This window comes from Halictus rubicundus, chromosome 8 (genome assembly GCF_050948215.1).
Source record: "Halictus rubicundus isolate RS-2024b chromosome 8, iyHalRubi1_principal, whole genome shotgun sequence".
NCBI classification, from domain to species: domain Eukaryota; kingdom Metazoa; phylum Arthropoda; class Insecta; order Hymenoptera; family Halictidae; genus Halictus; species Halictus rubicundus.
The window spans coordinates 17,792,702-17,815,410 of NC_135156.1; the positions used below are offsets into that span (position 1 = coordinate 17,792,702).

Consider the following 22,709-nt stretch of genomic DNA (forward strand, 5'->3'; position numbering starts at 1 on the left):
TCATTTCGAAGGGTCCCGTAAATCTAGTGTTAAATTCGATTTGTCTCGAAAACGAAAAAGCGTTGTTCCCTTTTTCTCGATTTATTTTTACAGCGTATATTTTCCTGAATTTTACGGCTAAAAAAACCGTTACAGAACCAAAGTGTGTAGTAGTTGACGTAGACGATATTTCGAATAATGGTATACAGCAATATTTTTCCAGCGGCGCACAGTGGGCAAAATCGGATTCAAAATCAAGGAACTTTCGATAGGAGTGAGGTAGAGCGATGAAATTTTTTTTAAATGAAAGCTGCAACTTTGTAGAATATGGGGAAAAATAGAGAGATTGTGGTACGAACGTTTTTTAACCTTGAGAAAATTCGTTAAACGCGAACAAATTCAAGAAAATTTTAGTTTTTCCAATACCACGCGCGGAAAAAATTTTTTTTTAACATACTATACATCATTTCCCATAGATTTTTTCACGCTGATTTCAAATCTGGTCTCAAAATTTGTCTACGACCTGAGGATTTTGCAAAAAATAGATTTTTGTGACAAAAACCAATGAAGTCATTTTTTCGTTTAAATGATTGGATGGTAATAATCTCCCTATTTTTCCCATATTCTACAAAGTTTCAGCTTTAATTGAAAAAAAATTTCATCGCTCTGCCTCGTTTCTATCGAAAGTTCTGTGATTTTGAATCCGATTTCGTCCAGATCGAGTGCTATGGGTGGAATCGATTCGCTGTCGCTCTTCTACGTCTCCCCGTGAACAGGCGAGACCCCATGGTCGCGAATGGGGTGGTGGTTGTCGATCGCTGACCAAATGCCCCGTCGTTCTCTGTTGCAGAGGTCAAGATGGAACTGGAGGACCTCATGTCGGACATTAAGAAGACGGCCAACAAAGTCAGAGCCAAGTTAAAGGGTAAGGAACATCGGGAGCGGCGACTCGCCGTTGCTAATTTCGACCGTTGCGCCGCGAACACGACGAACATCCTCTCCCCGTTGTCAAAAGGAAGCAGCGGACGGTCCGAAAATATTCGTCCCATCGCTCTTCCAGTATTTTGTAAACGTTCGCTACGAATAATTCCGTTTACCATCCCTGGGAGACACGGTACTCAAACTGTTAATCGTGAACGGTCATTTTGGGACAGTATGCGAGGTAGAAAAGACGAGATGCGGTGCTGGAGGAGATTAAACGTTCACTTATTCGTTGTGCATGTTACAGGGAGCGAATGTTGCTCCGAATCCTCGTACATTTTCACGGGAAAAGAAGTTGTTCCGTAGCTTCGCTAAACGAACTTTGCCGAACGAGAACTGAATTTATCATTTCATCCAGCACCGTACACTCGAATGAACCGTTTAGTTCGTCTCGTGCGAGAACGAAGGGCGGTGGGAGCATGACGAGGAAGGACGAAAGGTAGGTGAACCCGAGGAGCGTTTAGGGTTCGTCGATTCGCGGGCGCGCCAACGCCTGGTGCCCGACCTTCGACGGTGATACGTATGTTGTTTTCTCGGTGTCCACAGTGATAGAGCAAAATATCGAGCAGGAAGAGCACACAAACAAATCGTCGGCGGACCTGAGGATACGCAAGACACAGCACTCGACGCTGTCCAGGAAGTTCGTCGAGGTGATGACGGAGTACAATCGGACGCAGACCGATTACAGAGAGCGATGCAAGGGGAGGATACAGCGACAGTTGGAAATCAGTAAGAGCCGGTTCCATTTCTAAACCTTCGAGATCCCCCCCCCCCCCCTCCCCGGAGGATCTCGCGACGTTACCGCGATCGATTAACCGCGTGTCTAACCGTGCGATTTCGTCGCTTGCAGCGGGAAGAACGACCACCAACGAGGAACTCGAGGAGATGTTGGAACAGGGGAATCCGGCCGTGTTCACGCAAGGGGTGAGATACTCAACCCGATTTCCACTTTCTCGTTTCTCTAACGAGCGGACCGGACGAGTAATTATGAATAATCTCCACTCCGCCGGAGAAACATGCCGAATCCACCCCTTCTATTAACCCTTTGCGGTCCGAAGTACAGTGAATTCGCGATATATGTCGCCGAGACCTAGACGATAAATGTCGCGGCCTTATCCCCACTACCGTCAGGAATACCTCGTGAGAGACCTCGGACGCCGAGGGGTGCAAACGTAACACGATATGGCTCCTCGACGATACATGACACGTGCTGTTGACATATATCGAGAGCTCACTGATAATTGACATAGAATTCTGAAAAAAATGTCCACAAACGATGCTAGCTTATAGCTGTATTTTCGCCTTTGTTTCATCTATTTATCTTAATTAATAACTGAGGAGATAAAAGGTACAGTTCAGGCTTTTCACAACTTTGAATGAAAAAGTTGCAGCCTGAAATTGTGCAGAATCTATCTTAATTAATAACTGAGGAAATAAAAGGTACAGTTTACGGTTTTCACTCCCTTGAACGAAAAAGTGGCGGCCTGAAATTGTGCAGAATCTATCTTAATTAATAACTGAGAAAATCAAAGCTACAGTTTACGGTTTTTACTCCCTTGAACGAAAAAGTAGCGGCCTGAGATTGTGCAGAATCTATCTTAATTAATAACTGAGAAAATCAAAGCTACAATTTACGGTTTTCACTCCCTTGAACCAAAAATTAGAGGCCTGAAATTGTGCAGAATCTATCTTAATTAATAACTGAGAAAATCAAAGCTACAGTTCAGGCTTTTCACTCCCTTAAACGGGAGAGTAGCGGCCTGAAATTGTGCAGAATCTATCTTAATTAATAACTGATCAAATCAAAGCTACAGTTCAAGCTTTTCACTCCTTTGAACGAAAAAGTAGCGGCCTGAAATTGTGCAGAATCTATCTTAATTAATAACTGATCAAATCAAAGCTACAGTTTACGGTTTTCACTCCCTTGAACGAGAGAGTAGCGACCCGAAATTGTGCAGAATACCGTTCTAGTCGAAGAACGCTATGAAAAAACATGACTTGGTAGCGAATTACCCGTGCCTAATCACTCGCATCATTACTCGTCTGGAAAGCTCCGGTTTTGTAAGAACGATTCAACTGATGAACTGCGTGTTTCCCGCAGATAATCATGGAAACGCAACAAGCGAAACAAACCCTCGCCGATATCGAGGCTCGCCACGCCGACATCATCAAATTGGAAAACTCGATCAGGGAGCTCCACGACATGTTCATGGACATGGCCATGCTCGTGGAAAGCCAGGTAACGTAACAAACGCGTCGCGCGAACCGTGTTCCGGAACGTAACAACCGGCTGGACAACAACTCTAAATTCTTATGTTCTTCGACGCTAAATTGGACCCGAAAGAATCGTCGCACGCTTCTTCAAGGTTCTCTGCAGATTTCTCTGCAGAATAAAAATCGTCCGCAAGGCAAACCGGGTACAGTCGGGGACGAAAATAAGTGGACAGTTAGCGAAGATAGGTAAAAATGAAGTTTATAACAGTCATAAACTTGAATTTATAACAGTCATGTTAATTCGACTAAACTTCATTTTTACCTTTCTCCACTAATTGTCCACTTATTTTTGTCCCTGACTGTAGATATTTGTCTCTTTCCGTAATAACATTCATGGGTTTGAAATAACAGAAATCCGCAGACTAGACGTCCACTAGAACAAAGAAGAAAATTTGTATTGTTCTGAATTTTGGGGTGTTGTCCACTAGGTTGGGAACACGTTGCGTCGTGGTCACTTTCTCTGTTATCAACAGATCTATCGATCGGCTCGTTCCCAGTTGTCGTTCACGGGGATATTTATCCGCAGCTTGAACTAACGTTCGCCTAATTTTAGGGTGAGATGATAGATCGCATAGAGTACCACGTGGAGCACGCGGTAGATTACGTGCAGACGGCTACGCAGGACACCAAGAAAGCACTCAAGTATCAAAGCAAAGCCCGACGGGTGAGTCTATCCGGTATTTCGCGCGTATCCATTGGTCTTCCGTTCGTCTCTAATTGGTCACATTTTGTTTCTCCCCTCCTTACAAAAACGAAACCCTCGCAAACGACGCTCCCCCGTGGTCCCGTTTTCCCCCATTTGTTTGGTTGTATCGCGTTCGATATTCCCTTCGTATGCTTTTTCGTATTACTGCTGTCTCTCTCTGTTTATATCTATCTCTCTCTCTCTTTCTCTCTTCCTTTATGTCTCTCTATTGTTTATCTGTTTCTGTGTATCGTTTGTTACGAATACAACTCGACACGAAACCACGTTGACTTCCGGCTTCCGGCCGTGTTTCGGCGACACTTCTTAACGTTTCTCAGCGCGTTAACCGTTCCTCCTATCGAATCGCTGCTCGCATACACGCAAGGTGTCGCAGTTGAATAGGATCACGCGAGTATGTCCGTCTCGGTTATTATTATATAAAGAAAAATCTCTCGGCATCGAATCATTCCAACGGCCACGTGTAATCTTGAGACAAGTTGTTCCTCAAGGTTATCGTTATACAGGGTCTGAAGGTCATCGACATTTTTAAAGGAAAAACATACGCCACTATCTACAAACGTGTCGACGACCTTGAGAATATATGTGGTTGTTGAAACGGTGTCCTGAGAGATATTTTTATACAACAGTAAATAGGGCAGATATTTAGCGGATCCCATTCAGCTGAAACACCCTGTATGTCGATCTGCACCGCATAGCCAGACGATTATGATTCACAGCTGAGAATTACTGAAAACATTATTCAACAGTAGCCAATTTTATTTGCGAACTAGGCCATTCTTAAAGGAATAACGTGATACAATCGTTTCGTTCGGGATATTGCTTTCTAGAGGAAGATTTTCAAGGTCTTCTTTGATCTAGCACAGTTGTTGAGAATCATACTAATAGGCTTCCGGTAAGCAGCGCGTCTTTTTTCAATCTCCCATCAATTCATCCACTTCGGATCGGTGAAACCAGACATAGTTCGCCTTTGCTACTAAAAATTACGCACCTATGCGTCTCCGAATTGTAATTACAGTGTGACCTGGCTCTGGTCGGTTCAGAAATGTGAAACGTTATTACATATATACGGACGTGCGTGTACGTACGAGCCGGTCATTTGCCAAATCGATTGGGAAGAAATGTTCGGACAATCGACGAAATAATATACGCTCGTCTGTAAATCGATTTGGCCTGTGAACGTCTCCATTGACACTAGAAATATCGCGCACTGCATTGTAAACGCCTTAGAAAGATCAAAGAACAGCGTGAATTGTTACACGATTAAGCAACATTGTTCGACGACGATCGTCAGCGAGAGTGTCTCTACCGTTTCAACGATTGTAAAACGCGAATGATGAAACGACTCGCGTCGTAGTTCTAGTGTTGATGACACTGTTCGACAAGTTTTAACAATTCCTTCGCGTCTCGACGACCAGTGGAGGATTCTCCGAGGAAATAAACCATGTTCGACTGTTCATAAGATTATTAAAAAATGTACAGTGTACTCGTTAGGGCGTAAGAATCGTTCGTACAGCTTTGTTAATTGTAGCGGAAAAAATTCTGAAAAATTACAAATTCGTTTATTCAAAAATTCACCGTTACCGAGAACAATTGAAACATTTGCGAGAATCATCTACCGGTTGTCGGAACGTGAAATCGGTGTCGGACAGCGGCGCGATCGGTAGCGTTGCAACCACACGATGTACACGCATCGTCGTATAGATGTTGAACACACGCGTGTCTCTCTATTTGTGTGTCGCTCTGTCCTGTTGAACGTGAGTGTGCTAATTGTGCCTCCGTCCCTGAACTGTTTGTCTCCATTCGTACTACTGAAAGTCTGCGTATTACTAACCTATGCTCTCTAACCGGACTAACTATAGCGTTCTCGATTCGGTTGTCGCCGGCGTCGATCGGCTGCTGCGATCGGTCGAGAAGCGCCAGGCCTGCTGTGTTTCCGCTTTATTGGGGGTTTTCGATGCGCTGCGCTTCGCGTCGTTGCGCTGCGCTTCTCCGACGACCGACACACGCGATCCTCATGGCGCAGGGCGCGCGGCGCAGCGCGATTTTTTTCGCTTTCTACACGATATCTGTGTTTTTACTGCTCTCTTATCCGTACGTCTGTACACCTGTACTATATATACATGTATACGTCTCTCTCTCTCTCTCTCTCTCTCTCTCTCTCTCTCTCTCTCTGTCTGTCTGTGTATAAAACGTACGATCATGCTCGTAATCGACAGCACCGTATCCGAATCACTTTTCTCGAAATTGACCTAACGACTTCGGTCTTGCTCCCGAGCTGGATGGATTAGTTTGCTAGACGGAATGATTACTTGTTGAAAAATTGCGTTTAGTCTGAATCTAATGAGAATTTATGAAATGTGTTTTGCAGATTGATGAGTTCTGTACACGCCGAATATTTCATGCATACGCATCTAGCTTGGAAGAAAAGCTGAAGTTTGGCAAATTTCGAGAAAAGAGTTATTCCGACTTGAAGCGTATGCCGTCGATTAGGAGACTGATTGTATACACACGCATACACGTCGTCGATGTGTTTATTATCTGTGGAGGCGCGCGCGCGCGTTCCTGTACGCGTGTATCTAGTCCAGGGGGGTTGAAAACCGTTGCGGTATCGATTCCAGTCCTTGAAACAGTTACGAAGAACCGATATTCTAAATAACTGTTACGAGGGATATTTCTGTGGCCACAATCTCGTACATCCTATAGAAAAATCGGTTTTGTAGGGCTCGCCCGTTGAATTGGGGCGGCCGGTGCATTGTGTTCTGCAAGCGGGAACTTCTTTTTCGCTGATAAAGTTCAATTGTATAGGCGGTGCCCGACCGTCTAAAATATTTGAAACACGTTTCGACCGATGCGAGACATTTTCTAGAGTGAATTACGGTGACTTTATTTTTCTTTTATATTTCCAAGGACTCTTGACGCGTCTAATATTAATTATAATAGGCCTAATAGGCCTAATATTTTTGTATGCGGTGTACGATATCGGCTGTGAATCGCTGTGAACAGAAATGTTCGTTCCTCGCGACAGTAACAGGAGTTTCCCTTGCAAAATGGTTTCGCACTAACTCGGCTTGTTAATTGGGAAAGTCCCCTGCATAGTGTAGTATTCTCACAGCATGGTTTCATTCTAACAAGGCATAGACGACGAATCTGTTGCTGACAATTTTTAACTGCATCAACCGCGGTCTATCAAAGAAATAGAAGCATGGGTATTGAGTGCAGAAAGTAGGATGGGAAAGATACTATAGAACTTGTCAAATCTCCAGAATGGAGGTATCATCAGGAGATATCAGCTTAATTGGGAGCTGAAAATTTCAGGAGTGCCAAAAATTCTTAATTGGGTGCTCCCTAATGCCAGGGTATGAGAAAGGTCGCTTCCATCAACTGTGTTGGAATGATCTGAGAGATGCCTGTGTTTAGAACGCCGATTCTGCCTAACTGTTTCGCTCAGATCCGTCGCAAAGCAGGTACTAACGATCATTTTCGCTTGACTCCCTGACCCGGACGGACACCTTTCCTCTCGTCTGCACAGAGACTCGGGTAGACCGACGCCGAGATTCAGAATACACGCGTACGACACGCGTCGCGACGTCTATGTTCCCGTTGGTTGTTGTCGTCGATCGTCAGCGAGTATCCTTTGCCGATATCACCGATGCGTTTTCGTTCGATTCCGATCCCCGAAGAACATCCGTTGTCCCTCCTCCCCCGTTCTCCTCTGCTGCTCGGCAGGGCAAATCGATGGATCGGAGTCCGGTGATGCTCTGCCGATCGGATCGATTCTCGACTGCGATCGCGGTTATGGTTGCGGCTGCGGTTGCGGTTGCGGTGCGACGACCACGCGGACCAGAGCGAAAGGAAAAGGAGCGAAACTCGCAAGGTAAACGAATCGATTCGCGATCCTACGCGACCATCGCGAACTTAGAAACCGCCCTGTGCTTCGTCGCCGTGATTCCTTTCTACGATGATTCGCATAATCGATCGATCTCCGTTCTTCGCTGAGAGAATCTCGTCGAAATCGATCATCGATCTTTCCCGCGAGCCACGAAATCAACCCTCTGCGGGCAAAGATTCTTTGAAACAATCGGAGCTCGCCATTTTCTGGCCAATTATTTATAGAATATGCAGGAATATACCTGATATGTTTTTGTTGTTTTCGAAGATACATTAAATGTCTTGAGGACAAAGTTGAATGGTAACGTTGGGCTCACGCGATACCGAGAAAATTTTTGTTTTAGAGATATCAAGGTCACCTCCATTTTGTTTTCATGTCATTTTTGTTTTAGAGGTATCAAGGTCACTTTCATTGTGTTTTCATGTCATTTTTGTTTTAGAGATATCAAGGTCACCTTCATTTTGTTAAACGGGACCACCTCTTTTTAAACACTTACAATAATAGTCCCTTTCATTGGGAATTCAATGACTATGATTGCTGAAGGTCAGTCAAGGTCGCAGACAGAGAAAACGCTATAAAATTTAAAAAGATTATTTTTGCTCAAAGATAACAATAACTTGAGATATGGGACGAGATGTGAAATAATTCTTAGACGATTGTGTAGAAGAAAGTATGCCGAAAACACTCCATTTTGTAAAATTCTATGATCTCGTATGATACAGAAGATGTTCCTTGCGAAGTCTTAAGAATTTTGAAAATCTTCTACATTGCATTCGGCGTAACATGCTTAATATGAATAGTAATTTTTAATCGACAATGGCAATTTACAGCTCAAAGATAAACCTTTCATTACAAAAAAAAATTGCAAGGAAAATATTAGAAAGGATCCTCAGGGCATCTCAAAGAAGAGAAGCAATTTTTTCCATGAGAAAGCCCGCCTTCAAAACTTCCAACTTCAATCGTTTATTACAGTAATAGTATTTATTAACACTAGACCTACCGAGCCCTAAACGTGACTTAGACTTACCCCTTTATGATAACAGCAAGATCGAATTTGCTCAGGTTTCATACGATTGGTAACATGCACTCCAAAGAAGAGATATATTAACCCTTTGCACTCGAGTGGTGACTCTGAAGCACCACTAGAAATCGTTGTGGCATTATTTCGAAGAAATTACAAAAAATATTACAAAATATTTGTTACATTGCAAAATTTGTATCCAATATATTACAAAACATTTAAATATTATACGTAGAAATTGGATCAGTTTCGTACGAATAAAATGAAAATATTGTAAGACGGAAGAAAAATTTAGTTTTAGGTTGAAAATAGCGCCGAGAGTGCAAAGGGTTAAAAAATTGAAAACGTTTTCATAGTTTCACTAATCGTGAAAGATAAAATCATCCACCAGTCATTTTGATTGGTTCGCTAGCTCCAGTGTTAAATTTTATTAATTTCTTCATTTTCAAGGTTGGTGGATCTTTAGAAAGCAGTAAGCATTCAAGTTGATTTTTTTTTGGCAAAATGCCACTAAATTTCTGGTTTTAGAGCACCGTGCGGCGGAGGGTTGATCGGTTGAAAATCGCGATAACGCTAAACAAATTTCGGCGAGCGTGCATCGGTTTCCGATGTGCTCGACCGTGCTCGAAAAGGTTGCACCGAAACGCATCGGTTACGCGTGTCAAGTACAGACAATCGTTGTGCTTTTCTCTATCTATCTATCTATCTATCTCTATATCTATCTATGTGTCCGCTCCCTCACTCTCTAACTCTGCCTGTCTGCCTTTCTATCCGTCTGTTTGTACAACCACTCGTTCGCTCACTGTCCGTTGTTTGTTCACTCGTTGTTCTTCTTGACTGTGCAAGCATATCGATATCTCTCGCTTGTGACCGTCGCGTCGCGAGACCACATTGTACAACACTGTACCACGACGACTGGCTCTCGATGTTCCTGTATAGAGCTCTCGGTGTGTTTTATATTGTTGTTGTTGAAATGCAAGCGCAAACCCTTCCACCCTACATACTTCTCGACTCGACTAGACCCGACCCGACCCGACCCGACCCGATTTCGTACGTCGTCGTTCATCGTCGTTTTTGCCTTTGTGAGCTGTATTATCCGCGCCTCCTCGTTCCGAGAGCTATTCTCTGATGCGCAACCGTCTCTTGTTCTTTCTGTCCACAGAAAATGATCTTCATCACAATCTGCGTGTTAATATTGGCCGTGATAGTAATCTCCATAATAATAGCGTGCCTTCCCGGAAGCTAAAGAGCCTGATACACGCTGTAGATGTCAGGGGTGTATCGGGGGAGTATCCGGGATTGGGGGATGGGGGATGGGGGGGGGGGATAATCGCGTGTGTATGTTGTACAGCTCGGTACGGTCGTCGTGGGATTATGCGAAACGAAACGATTCCGACGTCGTGGGAACACGAACGGATACCGTAGGATAGAACTAGGATAGGTAGCATAGCACTCTGGGATAGGAGATCACTGTTCGGAGGAAGCATCTCTCTGCCAAAGCAAAACCGACTCTGTCCCTCCAAAAAATCCAGCTCCTCCCTCTCGTTCTCCTTCTTGGATAGGCAATCTCCGACTTGGAATGTGTCCCGTTCACCATTATATACATATATATATATATATATACATCGTTCACCGTTCGCATGTTCAAGTCGCGTTTCGTCGAGCGAAACGGTCCATTCGAGTCGATCTCGCCGATCGTGTTCCTGCCCGTTCATCGTTCGTCAAGATCGACCAACGGGTCGATCTCTAGGTCGGTTCTCTGCAGGTTTCCCTGCCGTTTTCCTCGAGCCCGAGGCTAGGAGGCTGGCCTCTCCACTAGGACAAGATACCTCTGATCGAAGCGGACCTCCCGGTCGCAGAAAATCGGCGCTCACGATTTCGCCACGGTGTTCTCGCGAACATTCCTCTACGGCTCGCCGAATGCGATCATCGATCCTGCGGCACGCCTACTCTGATCGTTCTGCCGATACGTTTGTCCGATTACCTCTAGAACGTGAAGAGTATCATTATTATTTATATTAGAAATCTTGCCAGTCGGATACAGTGAATTCCCGATATAAGTCACTGCGAGCCTCGCATTTAAGGGTCGTCGGGACTAGCCATACCACCACGGATACCGACTGATATCGAGTGCACTATCTCAAGTGCAACGTTCGCCGAGAACCACAGATTTCGTCTAATTGTCACTCGCCAGACCCCACAAGTGACTTATATCGAGAATTCACTGTATCTACGTTACAGCATCTTAGAGTTAGCATTCTTTGAAATCTGAACGTATTTTGTTGCCTCCTGTTTCTGATTTTGCGTGAAAAGCAGTCGTATGCTACTGAAGAGTTAAGGACGCGTTGAGACAAGCTAGGCGAGAGTATGTATCCGTACATGATCGAAAATCGCATTCGATAGAACCGCACGCACGCGAAACGCCGGAGAGGCTCGATGGCCCGACGTTGACAGAGGAGGATGGTTCACAGCTTCCTGTTCGCGTGGACCACTTTCGAATCACGCCTCGTGATCAGTATTCCTATATCGTTTATTGTACACGCGTTTCGTTCTCTTCCTGTGAACGAGTATCCGCGAACAGTTTAATATCACTAGACCGTGGATTTTGCGAGTAGCTGCAATTTGAAACAGTAAAAAGACTGGGGAGCTCAACGAGCTGAGAATTATTAGCTAGGAAAATAAATTTGTACTTTGCTTCTGTAGCCTTTAACACGTTCCCGCCGGCGGTCTTATTTGTAGTTCTCGGCATCTGACGGCTATATATATATATATATATTTGTATGTTAAAATCGTTTAAATTTAAAGAATTGTTTCGATTCAGTCCATTTGCAAATTTTTTCTTTCTTTTTATTAAGGAAAAAGATACAGAAAATTGATCGCTTCATTTGTACCACTGGTGGTACATACCGCCCGATGGGATAATTGTGCATGTACCACCAATGGTACAAGCCGTCCCATGGAACAGCCCTCTATGTACCACTGGTGGTACATGCCGGCGGGAACGTGTTAATTAATGCTCAGAGAATTTCTGAACATTACCCAAGTGATCGACCGCGTGAAAGTGAGTATGTGCGATTTGAATCAGACCAATTAAAAGAATTTCAGTTGGTTGAAATCGTCGAAGGAAGAAAGAAATTCCCCTTTCTTTTTCTTACACCTGAAGCAATCTTTCCTTCGCGCAATAAATCTGAAGGTCTAGCCATAAGCGTTTGCGAACACGTGAAACGCGTGGTCCGCGATCTCGCGACTGTGCGGCATAGTTCGGAAGTGGTTCAGGCTGAAAGTTAGGTTCTCGAAGAGCAAGAAGAAACCGAGGAGAAGAGCTTGCGGAGGAATTCTGCGAGCGTGTGTTGGAACGCGCGACAACCGAAACGAGCCACGCGAATTAGGCGTGCGTACCGAGAACGATCTTCTCTCGGTACTCTCGACCATAATCGTCCGGATGGTCGCGAGCGGCTGCGATCCCGCTCGCGACGCCTATTATTGTACATAACCGCATTTGTATAGAACAGATAATAATAATTACGATTACGAGTACACACGGCAAATGTTGGGATTGTAATCGCGGGGACGCGCGTTGCGAAAGCGCGCGAGAACGCGGTGTATACTACCACAGAGAACCGTTTTCCCCGTTCTATTGTTTTCCGGCTTGTGTGACGAATCACCCGGTGTCTGTCGCGATTCTCAGAGATTGTCGAAAGATTGTCGAATGGGACAATGTTCGACGGAGGCACGCGAGTTCGAGCAGGTTCGAGAGCGGACACGAGAGCACAAACGGCGCAGCTCGCTAATGGAGGAACAATGGCTGACCCTTCGGCTGGAACCAGAAGACAACCGTGCGCCCATCCGGCGTCGGGTTCGCTAGTATTCGTCGAATGTCACCCCGACGAACCCTCTTTTAACCGATTGTTGTGTTTTATGCCGATCCGATGATGCCGAGCGTAGAAGAAGATCATGATCATGATATGCGTCACCATACTTGTCATCGTTCTGGCCACCACCGTCGCTGGATACCTTGGACTGTGAACGCCGCAATCAGGTACCCTCTTTATACGCACCTGGCATACACGATTTGTCGATCTCGATCTTTTCTTTTAACACGTTAACACGTTCACTGCCCATGTCACCCATATGTGGGTGACGGAATTATTTGTCCAAGTTTTAAAATGAATTTTTATGGTAACACATTCATTGTACCAAAGTTAATTAGGATCTGTAAAATGCAAGTAAGTTGCAGGACTACTCGATATGATACGTTTAATTTTTTTTTCAATTTTTATTTCATTAAATAATAGTTTGATTTTATGGAATTTTTGTGGATTCCAGTTTGGCGGTCAAAGTGTTAAATGCCAGAAATCAATCCCAGAGATTCTTACAAAACAGTGTAATTTAGTTAACGAAACCGAAACTAGAAATTGAAAATGTATTATAGGGGATGCTGTCTCAACCCTTTGGAGTTTTAAGGGTCCTAATAGATTTCGGTTTATCTGGATATGTCAGAATAAAAGTGAATTTCTAAACCTAGTCAGAAATCACTGTCAGTCATATGTGACTGACAGTTAACGTGTTAATAGCGCCGAGCTAGGTTCACCGTTCACTTGCTTTCTCCTTGCACTTTGAGCACGCGTTTACAGTGAATTCTCGATATACAGGGTGTACAAAAGGGAAAAGTGTAAAAGATATTAATAAAGTGTAAAACACCTGTCCAAGGATTTCGAGGGGGAAAAGGATTTCAAGGTCATTTGAAGGTCAACTTTGTTTTTTCAAATGGAAACCTATATTTTTGATTATGGTGTCTTATTGTACGTAAGAAGACCAGCAATTTTCGTGTTTTTTTTTATCCGCGCACTAGTTTCGGAGATATTTAAAAAGAAGTAGAACAAGGCATATTATTGTGTAAAATTTGTGTAATAGTTTTCCAGTTGTACTAGCACGTACCGTTTCAAAACAAAATTGTCCTCTACTGATCTCTTGTTTATGTTGTCTGTCTTCCGATATAAGATTGTACTGTTTGGTCAAGTGTGAATCATCGTAATAAGAGATACTGTATCGTAGTACAATTAATTGTATAAAATGGTGTATTGCCCGGATAAAAGGAAAAGTATCCTACGAAAATTGTCGGTCTTTTTACGTGCAATAAGATCCCAGATTAAACAATATATCTTCCCTTTCGAAAACACAAAGTTGACCTTCAAACGACCTTGAAAACGCCACCCAAATACACCCTGCCCCTCTCTTTCCCCTCGAAATCCTCGGACACGTGTCTTCAAGTGAACACCTTGTGTAAACAACATTATAAACATCGCGAAGAAAGAGGACAGGTACGAGTTAACCCCTTGGCTACTGAGAGCGCCTATAGGCGCCCCGAAAATTATATCGATATCCCATAAATCTTATATCAGTTAGACAAGAGTAAATGCTAATTTCGCTGGTTCATATTCCAGTAGTCATCTGCCATTTAAACATTGAAATATTAGCGAAAAATCAAAGAGGGGAAGTTGGGGGGAGTGGAGTCACGAAATATGTTTTCACAAAAATGCATCCCTGCCCAAAAGTTCGCCGTATGGTGCGGCCGGTGCGTATCAAAGTCTGCCGTAGTCAAGGGGTTAAATGGATACCGAGGGCACAGAAAAATGTCCGAATTTCGTGAACAGTGCAGCTTGTGGACGCGGGGGGCAGCTAAGGCTGATGAAACGAAGCGGTTTCACCTAGCGCGTCGAGGAACCGGAAAGTCTTGGTAACCTGGTGTGGTTTGTTGTTGCAGAACAGTCGAAAGACGTCGCCGTCGTGTGTACGAGTGCGAGTGTGAACCACCGGCAGCATCTTAACCCAGGTAAAGCGGGCCGAAGAGGACGCGCAGGACACCAGACCGTTTCGAAGTGGTCGAACGATCGCCGCGGCGGTCCGCGCGGTCGACGTCGGAAGCGTCGACTGTCCCGTCGACGATGCGGCAGCCGTCGTCAGCCACCAGGTCCACCGAGTCCGGCATGGCGTCAACGACTTCGTCGACGAGGATCGCTTCTCGTTCCGCCCCCGGTTGTCGTCGTCGTCGTCCAATCGATCCTGCTGTCGCGCGTCTACGGATACTATCGGCCGTCGAACGACAGTGGAACAACGAGAACAACAACGTCACCGCCATCATCGTCACCGCCATCGTGCTCATCTCGACCACCGTCATCATCATCGCCACCGTCACCGCCGCCGCCGCTGTCGTATGCACGATCGTCGTCCGTCGCGGCCACGCCGATTTCCAGCGAATCCGCGACGAGATCGACGCCCGCGACTCGCTTCTCAATCTCGTCCGATTCCGCGATCGTCGGCGATCCCATAGACGACGCGCCCTCCCGCCTTCTCGAACCGCCGATTCTCCTCTTTACCGTCGCGTCGTCAACGGATTCGGCTGGGACCGACGCGAACAACGGCCGATCGACGTCCGCGAATCGGTTCTCGATCTCGTCCGATCCTGCGATCTCCTGCCTTCTTGTACCACCAATCCTCCTCTCCGTCGCGTCGTCGACGGATTCGCTTGGAATCGACGCGGACGCAAGGCGATCTAAACGGAATCGTCGTCGAACAACAATCAACAACCGCTCGATCCCCGGCGAATCCGCGACGCGATCGAATCGGTTCTCGATCTCGTCCGATCACGCGATCTCCTGCCTTCTTGTACCACCAATCCTCCTCTCCGTCGCGTCGTCGACGGATTCGCTTGGAATCGACGCGGACGCGACGCGATCTAAACGGAATCGTCGTCGAACAACAATCAACAGCCGCTCGATCCCCGGCGAATCCGCGACGCGATCGAATCGGTTCTCGATCTCGTCCGATCACGCGATCTCCTGCCTTCTTGTACCAGAAATCCTCCTCTCCGTCGCGTCGTCGACGGATTCGGTTCGGACCGATGACGCGGACGCGACGCGATCCGTCGCTGCGACGGAGGAGAACCACCGTCGAGCCGATTTCCACGCTCGATCGTCGTTCTCCCGCGGCCGCGGCTGTGCGGAAACGGCGTGCCTGAGCCGTTCTTCGGCCTATCAACGCGTACCAAACGGCGATCGGATCAACTGCTCGTGTCCGAGTCGACGATTATTACCTGGCGATTCGATAATCGCGAACCTATGGTTCGACTTCCCCGTACCGCGACAACAAACTGTCTCTTTTCTCTCTCACTGTCTGTCTCTCTCTGTCTCTCTTTCTCTCTATTCTCTCTGTCCCGTAGTCCTCTCCACCTATTCTCACTTTCTTTCCACGCCTGTTTTCTTTTCTTCGCGCCTTTCGTTTTCTATTACACGGACGGACGCGTCCGTCGACCGTAACATTTAAGCGAGCTTCGACCTCTTCACTCGGCCGACTTTCCGACTTTTTCTTCTGTACGCCTGTACGAAGACGAGCGAATTCCAGGGAACCAAATTTCATCGCGAATGCAACGGAAATAGTTTCCACCTATGTGGACAATGCGAAGCGAGAGAGCCGTTCGTTGGAATATCGCGTCACTCGCCCGGTAGTCGCTTAGATGTCTGAGAATTTTGGGAACATTATTCGGTAGCAATGGTAAATCTGGTGATCGCAATTGTATAATTTAAACCACTTCTTTGGGATCATTTGCACACCGAACGAATAGTATGTTCTCGTAAATTCATTAGTCGCGAACAGCGAGTATAATCACGTTTCAAACTGGTCTCGTTGCACCTTGCCGAGGAAAGAGGAAATTTGCAGAGTAAGAATTTGTTCTTAGATATCTGAGAATTTTCGGAACATTATTCGGTAGCAATGGTAAATCTGGTGATCGCAATTGTATAATTTAAACCACTTCTTTGGGACTATTTGTACACCGAACGAATAGTATGTTCTCGTAAATTCATTAGTCGCGAACAGCGAGTATAATCACGTTTCAAACTGGTCTCGTTGCACCTTGCCGAGGAAAGAGGAAATTTGCAGAGTAAGAATTTGTTCTTAGATATCTGAGAATTTTCGGAACATTATTCGGTAGCAATGGTAAATCTGGTGATCGCAATTGTATAATTTAAACCACTTCTTTGGGACTATTTGTACACCGAACGAATAGTATGTTCTCGTAAATTCATTAGTCGCGAACAGCGAGTATAATCACGTTTCAAACTGGTCTCGTTGCACCTTGCCGAGGAAAGAGGAAATTTGCAGAGTAAGAATTTGTTCTTAGATATCTGAGAATTTTCGGAACATTATTCGGTAGCAATGGTAAATCTGGTGATCGCAATTCTACAATTTACGCCACTTCTTTGGGACTATTTGTACACCGAACGAATAGTATGTTCTCGTAAATTCATTAATCGCGAACAGCGAGAATGATCACGTTTCAAACTGGTCTCGTCGCACCAGGAAAGAGGAAATTTGCAGAGTCAATTATTTACGTTCCCGATAATTATCGTTCTCCGATATGTCCATATTGATTTTACCTTTGTACCAATTTGCCACGAACGGAGAAATGAAACTGTACACGATACGGCGAGGGTCGAACGAACATTTTCAAGTTCTTCTCTGCTATAGTTGGACAAGCAGTGTGCATTTATATACACTATTATTTTCAATCTATTAAGCATATTAACACGTCGGCTGCCACGAAGTGCAGACTTCGTTATCAAATAACTATTAATAACTCTGATCGAAACTCGGCGATCGCGTCAAGGCCGAAAATAAATTTCTATTTCCCTCCGGTTTGCAATTCGTGCAGAAAATTTTGCTATTACGTAAAGATTCGCTGTCATCGATACTCTCAGATCGGCAAGCTTCCGGCGAGTAGCGCGTTAAGAACGAGAATCGGCTCGCAGAAAACCGAGGAATTCGCTGGTCGTTCCCAGTGGAAGGTTGAACCTTCCGGTCCATTTTGCAGGAGAAGAAGCCCGAGGTGGACCGACGGTACACGACCACCGTATTCCGTCGGTGGGCCTCGGGTCCCTTCTTTCGGGACACAGCCCGTAGCTTCTCGCGTTTCTCGGTTGTCGTGGAGTAGGTGCGGACAACAGATGCGTTTGTGTTTCGCTACATATCATACTACTCGAAGCGTACGTCCGCGCGGTGGATGGCGGATGTCCGTTTGTTCCGCTTGAATCACGGAACACGGCCGATCATGCTAGTCGGTAAAGCGCGGGCAGCTCGTTTTGCGTTGCGTTCCTCGTGAAGGTCCGACGAACCTCTCGAACGCGACAGATATGTCCGGTATTCCAATCGTCAATCGTTTACGCCAATCATTTACGTTGCCGCGACCGACACACGCTCAGCGAAACGACGACAAGTCACGGCTGCGTCCTGATCGCTGTCCAACTCTGCTAGCCCGTCTTCAGGGATGCCTTCGTCAAAGTCGGACGTTGGTTTTTTCTGGGAATCGTTTTATAGGAGAACAGAATCTCATGGCAAAATGTATTCGAACGAACGAAGCGTTTGTCGCGTTCGAACCGGGCTGCGGGCCTTTGTGCAAACATTCTCTGCATTGATACACATTGAGAGAGTAATATATATATATATGGACGTTGTTCAATTTTGTTAATCTTTCTACTGTTACTGTTGAACTTCACGCGTACCAATTTTTCTTGTAGACGCATCAAATCCGTCGGTCTCAGTTTAAGAAAGAATTGCCGGTAAGCACGCGTTCGTTCGATGCGATTTTGCCGCTATCAGTATAGAATTAGATTTGTTAAGGTTTGGGGGGTACGCGTTGTGCGATAAGGGAACAGTGAGAGATACGGACACTGTTTTCCGGTTTCGTTTCTTGTATCGGAGTGGGACGCATCCTGAGACGCGCTTCGCCGATCCGCTAGGACCGTGTTTCTTTTGTTAGTCGTTTCGATGGTGTTCTGTCCTTGTTTCGTTCGTTACGTTCATCGACGCGTTCCGTCGGTCGTAATTTCAGTTCAGAGCCGGGAACTACAGATCACGATCTCGCGAAGATCGTCTTTGGAACGATCGGTATCTCTCTCTCTCTCTGTCTCGCCGTCGCGCCGTGGTGAAACAGACGCCGCGGAGAATTCGGCGCGGACGCGAGTGCGACGCGGATAAATGCGAAGGCACGCGCGAGAAAGAGGAAAGAGGGCGGTGTCTATAAAGCTGCAGCAATAATATAATATAGGTGTTATGGGGAAAATAATTAACGGTAATAGAAGCGCCGAGGGTAATATCTGGGTCGTACCGATGTACCGTACGTACGCGAAACAATGTATACATGCGTATAGAAGTACACAGAGCAACACGAGCGGGGAGATGCGTTCGCGCGCCCAAAACACACACGCATGTACACTACAAAACACACACACGGATTCAAAACACGTACACACTGGCCGATAACAACGGGAGACCGTCCTTCGCGATTTTGCTCCGAGGAAACAGTTCGAAACGCGTCACTCAAGCTCTGCTATTATAAATTCGACAGTTAAGATTAGTATCGCAGGAAGTTACGCGTCGATTAAATTGTTCTCGCTTTTCTCTCGAGAACGCTCGCAACTACTATAGCACGTTAAACGCGTTAAACGCTTTCCATTTCACTTTTGTATTTATGTTTAAATACAAAAACGCGACTGTGCATAAGCAAAACACTTGCTTGACAGTGTGAACATTTTTTAATGTTGTAGGCATCGTATACCGGCAGTCCCCGGGGGACTGGCATAGCGTTTAACGCGCTAAAGAGCACTATTTTATTTCTATTCAGCACCATTTTCAGTTTTCTAGTCGCAGAATTTCGTCTGCATTTTACAGCGTGTAGTTTCCCTTAAACGTTCTCGCATGTGTTCGTTGTTTCTCGGCCGAATCGCGCGTGAAAGTATCTAGAAAGCAGAGATGCGTTCGAGAACGAGAATTAATTGTTAAAGACATCCTCCCTCATCTTTGCAAATGAGGATCATCGTACCGTCGTTGTTCTTCGAGGCGAGATCGTGAAAGATGAACGGGGGATGGTGTTTCGTTGTTCTCGGCATAGGCGAACGAGCGCGCGCGCGCGCGCGCGCGCACACACACACACACACACACACACACACACACACACACACACACGGACACGGTGGAAACGCGAGTACACGTACACGAGAGGATACAGAGAAACACACGCGTGCACACGTACATGCAAACACACACTCCACGCGTTACATGTATATATGAATAGTTAGTCGGCACAGTCGAAAAGAGTAATCTATTAACGATAATAATTTATTATTCGCGACGCCTGTTGCTCGTGAACTATCAATTAACTAATCGCTTTTCGAGCAAGGAACGAGCGACGTTCGTGTTAATGTTTTGTTGATTATATTATATGAACGTTGAGGTACCATATATTTAAAAAGATTATGGGTTAATGTTTCAAAATGATATAACGATTAAAGAAAAAAGAAGAAGAGGGGGGAGAAAAGAAATTTCCGCATTCCGCAGGGCGGTCGTGTCGACGGCACGCGTTCGCCTCGCCCCCGTCTAAACCAATAACAATACAAACAAAATACCAACAAAAAAAAAAAAAAAGAAAAAAAAAACAAAACAGAAACTTCCTTTCGCGCGAAGGGAAACGCGAGATTAGAATATAACGCGGAGAGGGCTAGGCGATCGCCGCGTGCTGCCGACAACCATAATAATTAACGATAAATGAATCGTAAACGAATCATGGTATACACAGAGACGAACAAAAGCGGAAAGGAAAGTACGACACGCGTTCTACGATGACGATCACGAGGACGAAGAGCACGATAATAATGATAAAACGAAAAGAGAGAGAAAAAGAAAAAAGAGAACACGATAAACTACCGATACTTAAAGAAATCACTTTGCATTGTACAGGGGCATAATAATTGTTAGTTTATAGATAGTTACGTTGCCACGATCTATTTACTTGATCATTCGTTAACGAATAACGATGAACGTTTACGTGTAATCCCTCTGCGACGAGCCGAATAGATCGTCGGGTAAGCGACCGTGCGCGTGCGCGCTCGATCATCCCGATCCGCGAACAGATTGTCTCGCGTTCGGGAACCGATCGCGTTCGGTGTTCCGTCGACGAGATCGGCGCTCTCGTTGTCCCGCCGATCGCGTCGCGTTCGAGAGATTTCTTCCTGTTCTCTCTCTCTCTCCCTCTCTCCTTGTCACTCCCACGGGCGATCGAAACACTTTTCTCACTTTCCCTCTCTCTTTTTCTCTCTGTCCTTGTTCCGCGAGAGAACTCGATCGCTCTGAAAATCAGCAGCGCCCATCCTCGCACGCGCCTTGCCGATTCCAGTATTCAGTCGTCGTAGCGCTCGGCAAGCGGAAATCCCTCGATGGGAAATCTCTCGACGCGAGGCTCTGTTTCCGTTCGACAGAATTCAAGCTTGTATCTTGTATGTATCGCCGGCGCCGATCGAGCCTCGTCCCTTGGCGAATCGTCGCGACAGGAATTGAAGAAATCGAACCGCGCCTTCTCATCATCGAATGTTTCGCCGGGCAGTGTTGATCGACAGCCACTCGCGGCACTCGGTTTGGCCTAACGAACGAACGAAACGATCTTTCTCTCGATCTTAATTGTATCACTCTCTCTCTTTCTCTTTCTTTCTTTCTTTCTCGTCCGCTTTCGGCGTTCTTCGCTCTGGCAACGCACAGTAGATTCGAATCGTTCGGGAAACACGGTTTACAGGGACTCTGTTTTCTACGAAACGGCCTTCGGGATCGAAACACGTAGATCGAGAAATAGAGAGAGAGAGAGAGAGAGAGAGAGAGAGAGAGAGAGAGAGAGAGAGAGAGAGAGAGAGAGAGAGAGAGAGGTAAATTGGTAACAGATTCGCGCAAGGGACCCGCGACCGAGCCGAAGAATCGGAAAGCGGAAGGAGGCCACGCGATCGAATCGGGATCGAGAAGATCGGTTTTGCCATAGAAGGGCAAGGGTGGAGCCGCGACGGAGCAGAGGGAACGCTTTAGAAATCTTGATCGCGACAAACCGTCGAGAGCGTAGACTAAACTACTGGGTCGTGTCGCATCGGTGCAATTATTACTTCGAGAGACTATTTAAATAACCTTATGAGTGTCAATTCCACTTTCAAACCGTAAGTCGTAAGTTTGCGAATGTTTTGAGACAAAAGAAAACAAACGAACAAAAATAAAGAGCGATCGAATGGAAAGCAGTGTTGACAAAACAAATCGTAACGTTTAAGGGAAGCTTCGGCGAAGTGAGATTAACTAATAAAAGAAAAAGAACAAATTCACCGTTTACCGAGAAACAACAAACTAGGGGATGAAAGAGTGGGAGAGAAAGGGGAAGAAAGGGCGAGCGAACGATACACGTTGAAATGGCTAAACGGCAAGGAACTTGGAAGAGATATCGGTAAGAAATCGGTACGGACGTATATGTGCGTGTGTGCTTGAGCGTGTGCATGTCCGATGAGTGCTGTTCCGAGTGCCTGGGAGGGAGAAAGCGAATTCGAGGGAATCGCGATGATAGATCGCTGTTTCGCTCTTGTCTTTGTTACGACACATGAATTACTTCTAAAGGGTTACGTTCACGATGGAGTTGCGATAGCAGCTACGAGAGCGGCGATAAAAAACGCTGCTCAGAGGTCCCTTTCTTTCATATCGGAGCTATGGTAACAGTTTACGGATTAGGGGGGCCCATAAGTAATCAATTGTTTTGTAACCTAAAACAAACTTTGTGGTAAATTCAGGGTTTTAACCCTTTGCACTCGAAGCTATTTTAACTCCAAAACGAAACATTTCTTCCGACCTAGAATATTTCTCTTCTACATATTCTTTCTTCATGTTATACATACAAAAATGGTGCAATTTACTCGTAAAATACTCAAGTGTTTAGTAATCTACTGAATACAAACAACATTAATAGTGTAAAAAATATTTTCAATAACGATACAGCAATTTTTAGTGGC

The 22,709-nt window shown here is 45.5% G+C and overlaps 1 protein-coding gene across 5 annotated transcripts in view; it reads left to right on the top strand.

Moving 5' to 3' along the window:
• Syx1a (syntaxin 1A) overlaps positions 1-20,155 on the top strand; it is a 42,857-nt gene extending 22,702 nt beyond the window's left edge. The window contains exons 4-10 of one of the 5 annotated variants that reach the window (XR_013082629.1): positions 830-904; positions 1,507-1,689; positions 1,811-1,884; positions 3,062-3,199; positions 3,788-3,898; positions 12,539-12,889; positions 14,615-20,155. Coding sequence is in view for 3 of the 5 variants with exons in the window: in XM_076791711.1 (XP_076647826.1) it covers positions 830-904; positions 1,507-1,689; positions 1,811-1,884; positions 3,062-3,199; positions 3,788-3,898; positions 10,013-10,096 (665 nt within the window). In the remaining 2 variants the exon portion in view is untranslated. Of the gene's footprint in view, positions 1-829; positions 905-1,506; positions 1,690-1,810; positions 1,885-3,061; positions 3,200-3,787; positions 3,899-10,012; positions 10,169-12,538; positions 12,890-14,614 lie in introns of those variants that run through there. The other 4 variants (XR_013082630.1, XM_076791712.1, XM_076791713.1 and 1 more) reach the window with 4 other exon arrangements.
• The last annotated feature ends 2,554 nt before the right edge of the window (positions 20,156-22,709 follow it).